We start from the raw sequence: 11,626 nt of genomic DNA, 5'->3' as shown, positions 1-11,626 counted from the left end.
GGAAATGAGTGCAGCATCGGAGGTGATGGAAGGAGACAACCTTCATATTATTAACACCCTCCACGACAAAGCTTAATCGGATACCTCCTATTGAGCTTTTATGGAAGAATGCCATTTTATTGCTTGATTCTTTTACTCGTCTTCGTTTTCTTTTGTGAAGCGATCGGGGAATATGTTTGCCCACACTATTGCAACAAATTATGACTCTAGTTGTAGTGCAGGCCTTGTTTTGCCTACGATATAACCTGATAAAATATCTTTCTTCTCAAAAAAAAAAGGCGAAATTCAATGAATAGCACAAAATAAAGAGGTTCTTTTTAACACAATTTTTTTTCCGCAATTCGAGATTAGACAGGGGATAAGTAGAATTAACTCTATGAGTGAAATTAAGTAATTAACTCTATAATTTAAATATTTCTAGTAGAGGGTATTTTAGGTATCACATAAAGTTAAAAACCAAAAAATAACAAAATTCTTGCATACTTTTGTAAACAAGTCCATCCGATCTTGTTATATATCTGTTTATGAAAAACATAACCAAAAGACGAAATATATAAGAGAAAGAACGTGAATCGGTGATGAAGAGTAAGACTCCATTTTATTGTCCCAAACACATTACTCGCGCGATCGCATTATTACAAACACACCACATTCAAAGTCTCACCACGAGAGACTTCTTAATTAAGTACTCGAAAACAGAAAGAAAAACACTCCGGAAATCCGATACACATCCATCACTAACTAATAAGTCATGCCGGCCAGCAGCAAAGGAAGCGAAGCGATACGATACGATACGATTGGGGTTGACGTCGTCATGGATCAGCAATGTTTGGTGCAGAAGCAGCGGCGGCGGAAGCCCTGGCAGTCGCCGCCGGAGAAGCCCTCGTTGTGGCAAACCAATCTGCAGTTGGTGTCGCTTACGCAAGGCCCCCTGAAACGCTGGCTTTGCGACAAACACGTCCTTGCCTCTCCCACCATCGGCCCTATTTCTGCATTTTTTTTTCAATTAATTATTTACAAACAATCGTACCAATTTTGACAAATTATTTACAAGAACACACACACACACACAAAGAGAAAATTAAATGTAATGTAATTGTGTAGTATATGGAAGCATAATGTACTAACCAGTGACCATGACTAGGACAAGCACCAAGAGAACTGCAGTGAAGCGCCCCATTATATTATTATCTTTAGGAAAGAGAGTTAATTAATTGATGATATATGTGTGGGATGAATTGCAACTACTACTACGTTTACTAGTGGTATTTATAAAGTTTGAGGCTGCATTATTTACGATTATGCTTTTCTTTTTTTCTTTTTTTAATTATTAATAGATAAAGTTATGGTAGTTGGGATCAGCATGCTACAACGAGTCAAATTTTTCCGGATATTGATTTCAACATATCTATTTTACACGTATCAATATGTATACTCGTGTGTTTGTGTACATTTTTGGTGTAATTCATCAAGTGTAGCATATAGACATCTCCGTCAAGTACCTTGTCGCAGGGTAGTGCCCTAATGGTATTATACGGTACCTATACGACCAATATTCACTATTATACCACTAATATATTATTCACTATTAAAAAAAAAATTTGATTTTTAATCGATTTTTGCCTCCACGGTTTGACGGCCTCAACCTGCATAAAACCACCTCACAAGCGAAACCCGATTTTTCAAATTTTTACACTAAAATCGTAAATATTATAGACCGTCTCTGCCTCGAAGACCGATTAATCAGCCGCCTCGACCGATTTTTAGAAAACCGATAAATTGTACCTAACATACCTTCAATACCATTTCCTAGTTTTAATTGATTAGATATAATTCTGGTTCTATATATGTTATCTTGTGGATAATGTCACTAGATTTTTTACAGATAGATATGCTATAAATTATATAATAAACAACTATTTCAATAATTTTTTAATAAAATTGAAAAGTTTGAACATCCAAAAAAAAATTCCGTAATATATCCGAAAATATAAGAATGAATATAGTTTTCAAAACTTTTGAAATTCGAAAATTACCGATGCTTTCTGAATCAGAAACACATCTTTGGATTTTTAGATTTATTTAATTAGAATTGAAAGTCATGTTCTACTTTTGAAAAAAAGGGGTAAAGTTACAGGCACCCCTCAAATTATAGAAAAAAAAAAACATTATTTTAATAATTACAATCGCCCGTCTCAACATGGATCTTCATATACATCTGCACTTATGGTGTCAAATTCAACAAAATCTTTTAAATTATGTGGAATGTTGTCTAGTTTGTAATCATTTTATGCAAAAATGCAATTTCTCATGCACCACATTCTGATATTTGCATGCAAACGACACATTTTATGATCATCTTGTTTCAAAATCTGAAACTCAAACTGGATAACATTCTACATAATCTAGAAGATTTCACTAAATTTAATATAGATGCGTAAAAATATTCATAGTTGAGAGAGTAGTCATAATTACCCAAATGTAAAGGGTTATTTCATAATTCGAGACTACCTCAAGGTAGTCATAAAACAAAAATTAATAATAAATTCGAAAAGCAAGTGTTGTGTCGGATTCACATTGTTAATGCGGATAAACTGGTATCTTGTATTGTATGTCGGCACCATATTTACTGCTGACGAGAGGGCCATACCATGCGCATGATTCATGAATCTACCCAACTCTTTACACGTAAAACTTGTGTTTAACCAATTCATATTTTTTACCACCCGTTTTCTTTTCTTTTTCCTATATATATATATATATATATATATATATTATCCTATTCCAAATTATTATAATTAGTGGAGTGATTTTATTTGATAACTAGTGCTAGCTTTAGACATGTGACGAGGACAAGCAAAAGTTAATTTACCCCTGTAAAATTACTTAACAAGTTGCACATACCGGATAAGTGTGGAAAAAAGTAACCAATTACGACTATTACCGTATACTAATTAACAAAATGTTATCGAACAAAATATATCGCATTTCTTGGTTCGATTACAGCACTTAATTCACCGTTATCATAAATTACGCCTCGTAATTTATCTTCAGTATTACAAATATCGTTGGCTTTAAACTTTTTATGCGTGCAAATTGTGAACTAATCGAATATCAAAAAATTTCAAGTAGTAAGTTAAATAAAATTTATCTTAGTTTCCAAACGAGGCCTTAAAATTATCTTAGTCATGCTTAATTTATTTGGATCGGATCAATCAATTAGAAACGTGTAATATGGGTTTAACCCTATTTTGGCCACCTGTTAATGATATAAATTATAAAAGGAGCCAAAGAAAAGCGAGCAGAAAACGTAAATAAGGATAATTGCATGCAATCAGTGTCTACAAAGTGGGGTCCAGAAAATCAGACTGAAGTAATGGCCAATAAGTGAGGTGTATATGCATTATGGACAAATATATGCAGAGAAGATAGTGCGTATTGAGTGGTCTTCATCAACTCTCTCTCTCTCTCTCTCTCTCTCTCTCTCTCTTCAATGATTCAAAAGTTGCTTATGGGAGAAAGAAGTCCAAAATATATCAAAAGGGAAAAACTCTGAGTGCATAGTGCACTCGTGAAGTCACATTCAGTGGGGTCGATACGCTGTCGGTAAAATAAAAAATGAAATTAGGCCTCATTTACGGCGAATGCGATGCTACACCTGGTGATTTTCACCGAGTGGCTCTTTTCTTGACATGTGTCCTTATTTATTTATTTTATAATTATATTCTAAAAACCCATTGGGCCATAACTGAACCCGTAGTGAGAATCTTATTAATTAGGGTGCCTGGTTATATTCACCAGGTGTAGCATAGAATTTCCCCTCATTTACTTGGGAGTACTATTGACAGTGCCCAAATTGATTATTTTATTCATAAGTATTTGAATTTGGATATAGAAAAATGGGTAAATGGTAAATAGGCCCATGATAAGGCACTTAATTAAAAGAGGCACATCCAATTTTTTTGTCTTTCAAATAAATCCAGTCAATTCAAACTTATTTGCAAATAAGGAAAATTCTTTTATATATACCAAAATTACCCTCAATTCATTGAAACCCAATTCAACTCCAATTTCATGATTTACGCCCCAATTTAGCCCAATTTCATCAATTAACCAATTTTTTTTCCTGAAATTTTTTTCGCGTCATTGATCGCCGAGTCTCCAGCGTTGACTTTTTTTTTTTTTTTTAATAATTTTGTATTTTCTTAAAAAAAATATTTTAATTAATATTACTGTGTTGGCTGCTAAATTACTGTCTTCGACAATTATTTAACTGTCGGAGACAGCAATTTAACTGTTAATTGACTTTTTTTTTCTTCAAAAATATTTTAATTAATATTACTGTATTCGTTGCTAAATTACTTTCTCCACCAGTTATTTAACTGTCGGAGACAGTAATTTAACTGTTAATTGACTTTTTTTTTAATTTTTTTTTCTTAAAAAATATTATTTTAATTAATATTACTGCCTTGGCTGCTAAATTACTGTCTCCAACAGTAATTTAATTGTCTTAGACAATAATATTAATAATATTACTGTTCGGGAAAATAATATTCATAATATTACTGTCTCAAACTGTAATATTACTGTCTGAGACAGTAATTTAGTAGCCAAGACACTAATATTAATAAAAATATTTTTTTTCTAAGAAAAAAAATTCAAAAAAAAAAAAAAAAGTCAACGCCGGAGACCGGCGATCAACGATGGTTGACCGGCCGGAAAAAAATTTCAGGAAAAAAAATTTCGGAAAAAAAAAAAAGTCAACACCGAAGACCGGCAGCGGTCAACGCCGGAATGTGGCCGGAAAAAAAACATTTCAGAAAAAAATTATTTTCTGAAAAAAAAAATTGGGGGTTAATGTGATATATTTGTTTAAATCCGGGGTCAATGTGTAATATTAAGGAAGTTAGAGCATAATGGGTGGAATTGATAAGAAATATATTGTGGAGAATATTTTAGACTAAAGATATGGGGATAGGTTTAATTAAGAGACTATTTTTTTTTTGGACCAAAATGCATTTAAGTCCTATGTGATGACCTTTTTACCGTTCGTCCTAGAAAAATTATATAAATAAACTCAATAAGATGGTGGGACCAAAACCTTATGGAAATTTTGGGGAAGCGCCCCTTATTATTGTTTTTTTTAATAGTATATCAATACACATATGTACTAATTTCAAAAAAAAAAAAGAAAACATGAATTGCAAATGTCGGGAGAAGTTTAGAAAGATTTAGAAGAAAAAGGAAATATTAAAGTACTAGTGGTAAATGAATTGAAGTTGTGCTTGGATGGTTAAAAAAGTAAACATTATTTGGAAATAATGGAGATCGAATTCGAAGTATCTTGGAACTTCGGCTGCTTTTTGACGATCGAGAATGAAATAACGGATTGAAGCTCGGACTCCATTTGCTCTGCCTTTTAATAGTGTACGATTAGTTGTAATAAGATTTGAAATAATATGAAAATAGGCAAGGTGAAACGCGGAGTAGGTCGGTCTCTTAAAACGAATTTTACGACCCTTTCTCTAATGAGGTGTAGAAAGGTTCCGATCGTGTCGCATATGGGATACAACAACCCAGCATATCTCTCCGCTGTAACTTCACCGAAACTGCACGTTCAAGTGAAGCAGAAACTTACACCCGACACATAACAAGAGCTCAATATATGTATATAATATATGATCTTTTGAAAGACATATTTCTTTCACTCTTTCTTTTTGTTCTATCATCCATTTTTTCAAGCCACAAAGCCACCCTTTTATCTATACTATACTACTTATAAAAATATGAATAGGTAGGAAGTTTCTTCCCTTTTTATATAAACAAAATTACCCTACAAAATATTCTCTAGACATAGAATTATAAGGACACTTAAGCTATTTACTAATGTATCCTCTAATAATAATAAGTGATAATGAATATTTTAGTTCATTCGTTGAATTCATAGAAAAATAATTAACCAAATGCTTTATTGACACTAAACCCCATTAACATTTTTTATTTCTAACATGACAAAAAGGTCATTGAGAGAAAAAAAAATGATTACTCAAAGTTCTTAAAGGTTTGAGAAAATGCTAGGACTTAATATCTAAATTAATTATTAATTATTAATTAGGAGCCTTCAGCAATAAAATCTCCCCCCTAAATAATAGAACTACACTTAACCTTAAATTCATCCTTTGCAATATTCTATTAACTTTTTTTTTTACCGAAAATACCCCTCCATCATATAAATCAACATTTATCATTATTTTATACTGCATATAGTACTTTCGCATTTTTTTGTTTTTATTTTATTTTATTTATTGATGTTTAATTTTTTTTATAATAAAAAAATATGGGTTTTTTTTTCCTCTTTTCCGTTAATTTTATTACGTCGAATATGACTATCGTAACAGTAACTCCAATGTGAGTATATGCCCACAATCATGTGTCTATATTTCTTCAGTAAAAATGATTCCAATGTGACTATACTCATAATTTAAACAAAAACATAGGAGAATTTAGTCTTATCACATTTCATCGGGGGGTCTCACTAATTCAAATTGAAATTAGGGTTATGAAAAAATTCTTTAAAATCAACACGATGTAGTTCAAAATATTTTCCATTTGAGTGGTATTTCATATTTCCCCTATTAATTAATAACTAAAAGTGATAAAAAAAAAAAATAAACAAAAAAACCAAGGGCAATTACATAATCAATTCATATGCACTAATGATAATAGTTAACTTCATAGGATTCATGCATTTAGAATTCAACAAAACAAGTAGTCCAACAATCTCAATGCAATTCTTAGAATTAAATTGTATATTGATATACTCGACTATAAAATCTCTACTCTTTACTTTAAGAAAAATAAATTAAATGCAAGAATCTCAAGGGTCTAGGTTGAGTCTTGAGGGCCTTTAAAACTCAATCAATATGATTTTGTCTTTCTCTTTGTATTCTTGAGTTTTTTCAAGTTCCATCTTGTGTTCCTTAAATCTATATTAAGAGTTGGATCACCAGGCCGAATGTAGCTTTTAATTTTCCACATGTTCTGATAAAGTTCGTAAATTATATAAATAAAATCAATAAAATGGTAACTATCATCGAATATTTAGTGTGGGTTATCCCGATAAATATTTACCCACAGTCAACTATCATCGAATATGACTATGGTAACAGTAAGTCCAATGTGACTATATGCCCACAATCAAGTGACTGTATTTCTTCAGTAAAAGTGATTCCAATGTGATTATACTCATAATTTAAACGAAAACATAGGGGAATTTAGTCTTATCGCATTTGATCGGGGGGTCTCACTAATTCAAATTGAAATTTGGGTTATGAAAAAAGTCTTTAAAATCAATAGGATGTAGTTCAAAATATTTCCCATTTGAGGGGTATTGCATATTTCCCCTATTAATTAAGGGGTAATTTTCTATAGACCCCCCATTACAAGATTCTATAGGTATTAACCCAACTCATAGTCCAATTTTGCTAGAACCCCTACAATTAATTATGGCCAATATACCCTTAAATAAAATAGGAAATTTTTAATCTTAAATCAATAAATAGCAAATTTATTCGTCGTGTACCTATCTAGCAAAAATAGGGCCACGATTATCTCGATCGTTGAATCTCTCCTAGAAACAAAAACATTCTCTCCCTTTTTATGCGAAACAAATACTATTATCCTAGAAAAAATCGTGAAATTGATTTTTCTAATATATCGTTGTTCTCGACGTCTTGTAGATGTAAATCTCAAAAAAAAAAAACGAGAGACAATGATTAAAGATGGATAAAGTACAGGTGATTTGCTCTTCTATATTTGTTCTTTTATATTTTTAATGGCGATTTATTCACGAATTGTCATGAAAATTTTGATTAATGGATCGAAAGATTTTGATATTGATTCTTCGACCCCAATTACCATATCCGTTTTTATGTGAAAATCATTGGTTTCTTGCTTTTGATTTTGTTGTTTTTGTTACATAATTTTTTTGATGTCGATTGCAACATGTTATCGACTTTTTCGCATTATAACAACAAAGTGCAAAATAAACAACAGCACATTATTGGTTTCTTGCTTTTGATTTTGTTGGTTTTTGTATATTTTGCACTTTGCAATTTATTTTGGATTTTCCTTATATGATGCGTATTTTGCTTTTATATTATATTTCATTTCGACTTTGTTGTTATCATAGTGTAAGTTGTATTTTACTGAAATATTTGCAGTTTGGTGTCGTAATAAATGGTTTCATCTATTATTTTGCAGTTTGTTGTTGACAATTGCATTTGGATATAGTTATTTGCATACTATTATTTGGTTGTTGTTGCCACTTTTTTTTTTTTCTTTTTTTTTTTAAGAGGGCGACACCCGATGAGGGTGGGGAGTTAGGCTTGACCCCCTACCTGTTTATAAAACAAAATTTAAGAAGTACATAATTAGTTTCGCTCAAATTGCTACTGCCCAACATATGGCTAATAATAGCAATTGACAAACAAAAGACAATAGCTAACTAACAAAACATTAAGAATACGGGCAAAACAGGTGGCCCAAATAATAAAAAGGACAGGGGTGGGAATGATCATAGAAGGTCGGGGAAGACCAAGGTAGACCGTTCGCCTCACCACAACAGCCGAGGCCACTTATGCTTTCGCCAAAAATGGGCGAAACAGGTATAACGGCTGCGAAATGTGTGGCACCATTCGGCAAACAGTCTAGTCTTGATAGACCCAAACAATCCATAATCACCCCAACCCTTCCTAACATGTAAAGTTCACGAAAATTCGGAAATTGGCAATAATATAAAAAACGTGGAATGCATGGCACCTATGTGCGAGACTGTTGTCGAAAGGATAGATATCCAAGCTGGTCCATCCGAATCATCTGCTGAATAGGTCGGGGAAGCTCCGATGTTGTGAAGGTACGAGCCAACTCGGTCTGACACCCCAAGTTAGCTAATGCATCAGCTACTGTATTGCCCTCCCGGTGATATGTGTAATCCTGTACTCCAAAGTAGAAAGAGAGTTCCGGATCGCCGTGAGAGAACTCTGAAGACTCCAATAACCTTGGCCTGTGAGCGAAAGAAGTCGAACAACGACTTCTCCGTCAAGCTCGATCCAAACTCTAGTGAATTGCCTCTGAATAACAAATCGCAGCCATGAGGCAAGGGCAGCAAGCTCGGCTGCAATACTGCTCGGGGCAGAGATCCTCTCGTGAAATACAAGTATGGCCTCAGCGTCCGAACCTCTGATAATCCCGCCAATAGCTGTAATCTGGGTGGATGCTCTACGGGCTCCGTCTGTGTTTAGCTTCACCCAACCCGCATCCGGTGGAAGCCAAACAACTCGATGAGGTGTGAGAGTTGGTGTTCTGACTCGGTAATATAGGCCAAGAGACTCAGCCACGTGGGGAATGCCAGTCCAGCTGTCCCCCAAAAGTAAGTTGGTTTGGTGAAGAATCCTGATGTGCTGGATGACCCTGTAAATGATGGAAGAAGCGCGAACCGTGATATCCTTGTGCTTGCTATCATTTCTTGAATTCCATAAGTACCACAAGATCAAGCAAGGCACAATGGTCGTGATGTGTGTGTGGTGTGTGAGTATGTGCGAAGTGAAATGCTGCCAATAAAGTAAAATCTGGGGTATGTGCGTAGTGTGTGCAGGTGTATAGCCAAAAAGATAGAAAAAATGATGCCATACCCTCTTAGCCGTCGGGCTCTCCACGAAGATATGATCAATCGACTCAACAGAAGGAGACTCGACAGACTGAGATACAAGACTCGACACAGGAATAGATGGATCTGGACAACAATAGCACCTCGAGGCGAGAGAGGTGCCTCGAGACTGAAGTTTGAGATCCAGTGGAAGACGCTGAAGAAGGAGACGCCAAAGAAAGATAGAAATTGTAGGAGTAAGACAAGATCCCCAAAATATACGAAGAAGAGGGGTAGGGGTATGCTGCTGTCGTTTCAAGGCCCAAGCCGAGGTCAAGGAAAACTTTCCATCCGAAGAAACTCTCCAAATGGGCGAATCACCCGAAGCACCAGAGATTGGGACCGAGCAAATCCTATCGATCCACTCAAAAGGAATATCCTCAGCTAGTTTGTTTCGATCCCACTGACCGTTAACCAAATAATACTCCACACGAACTGACGTTAGCCGACCACCATCAATAATGCCCGAAAGGGGACCATCGCCAAAACCAGTGGCCGTGCCAGAAATAAACATGACCTGGACCAATCCGCCAAAATATTTGAGCTTGAACACGCTCTCGGACACGGCACATGCGCTTCCACACCGTGCTATAGAGTGAAGACACAACGGATGAACTTGGGAACCGATTCCGGCAATACTTGTTGCCACTATTTTGTTGATGTTGTTGAAGTTTATATTTTTTATGTTGTTGTCTGCAACTTGAAGTTTGTTGATGTTGTCCCTTTAGAAGGTTTTCATTTTCACTTTTGCAGTTCTGCACATTTTAATTTGCAGCTCGTTATTGCAAATTAATATTAGTTTTTTTCTTCTTCTTTGGGAATAACTATGAAAGGTTTCACATATTTTTTGGTTCTCTTCCTAAACTTGTATTAAAGTTAATGTGTGTGTGTCTTTTTTTTTTCTTTTGTATTGTGTCGTTTAATAATGTATTGCATATTGCGAGTAATTGTATTTTTTGCATCTCGTTGTTGCAACTTCGAACATTGTATTTCTCTATAGGGATTCAATGATGCGTTTTGATATTATAATATGCATTGATGCAAATTTGTGCATATTTTAATTGGAAGCTTTTTTGGTTGAACTCGTAGTTTACTGTCGCTACAACTATAGGCCAGAAGAAAACAAACAAGAGATTCATTAGAGGTTGATGCTACTAACACGATCATGTTTCTAGAAGATCCCCGACGACGTTTGGAAGTTGTGAATTTAGTCGGACGTCAAGACTATGTCCGTTATGACATCAACCCAGTCATAATCAATTATGATAGATTGTAGTTTGTTCATTCACTATATTGCAACACTGCTTGTATCTATTGATTTGTATCTTACAATATTTTGTATCTAATGTACTGATTTATTCCTAAATAAAAATGGTTTGTTGGTTAGTTATATCATCTTTTATTTCATATTTTATATTTTTAAAATATTTTATATTGTTCGAGGAAGAATAAACTTGAACCTCTGATGTTTGAGCAAATTATCATTAGTTCCATATTATGTTTTTGTGAAAAGACATTTGTAAAATAATATTTTTGCCATATGGTAGGTGATTCCGTATTATATGTATTTTGCTATTTATTTTTGCTGTTATAAATTGCAGTTTGTATGTTGATAATTGTATTTTGCAATTTGTTGTAACTTGACACAAGTATTTTGCAATTTTACTATTTATTTTTGCTGTTATAAAATAGAAAATTAAAAAAAAAAGAGAGAGAGAGAGAGAGACGTGATTGAGAGGAGAGAGAGAGAGAGAGAGAGAGAGAGAGAGAGAGAGAGAGAGAGAGAGAGAGAGAGAGAGAGAGAGAGAGAGAGAGAGAGAGTTATATGAGAGAAAAGAAAGGGAGGGGGAGACGTGAGGGAGAAGATAGAGGGAGAGGAGTTAAATGGGAGAGTGAAATATGGGATTTTATTCATATTTT

General features: G+C 34.1%; 1 protein-coding gene and 1 long non-coding RNA gene across 2 annotated transcripts; one reads left to right on the top strand and one right to left on the bottom strand.

Moving 5' to 3' along the window:
- Nucleotides 1-579: 579 nt before the first annotated feature.
- LOC105949844 (defensin Ec-AMP-D2-like) lies at nucleotides 580-1,289 on the bottom strand. Its single transcript, XM_088823707.1, has 2 exons — nucleotides 1,129-1,289; nucleotides 580-989 (listed from the first exon to the last, which is right to left on the bottom strand). The coding sequence occupies exons 1-2, from the start codon at nucleotides 1,178-1,180 to the stop codon at nucleotides 820-822; spliced, it is 222 nt and encodes a 73-aa protein (XP_088679833.1). The 5' UTR covers nucleotides 1,181-1,289; the 3' UTR covers nucleotides 580-819.
- Nucleotides 1,290-7,664: 6,375 nt separating this feature from the next.
- Nucleotides 7,665-11,096, top strand: LOC148767536 (uncharacterized). The gene is made up of 2 exons (XR_016033736.1): nucleotides 7,665-7,796; nucleotides 10,796-11,096. It is a non-coding gene; the product is annotated as an uncharacterized LOC148767536 (long non-coding RNA).
- The last annotated feature ends 530 nt before the right edge of the window (nucleotides 11,097-11,626 follow it).

The sequence above is a fragment of the Erythranthe guttata genome, chromosome 10, assembly GCF_056151865.1.
Source record: "Erythranthe guttata isolate IM_541 chromosome 10, IM_541, whole genome shotgun sequence".
Classification (NCBI taxonomy): Eukaryota; Viridiplantae; Streptophyta; class Magnoliopsida; order Lamiales; family Phrymaceae; genus Erythranthe; species Erythranthe guttata.
Note: the sequence above shows the minus strand (reverse complement) of the source record. Positions and strands in the feature narration are given on the sequence as shown.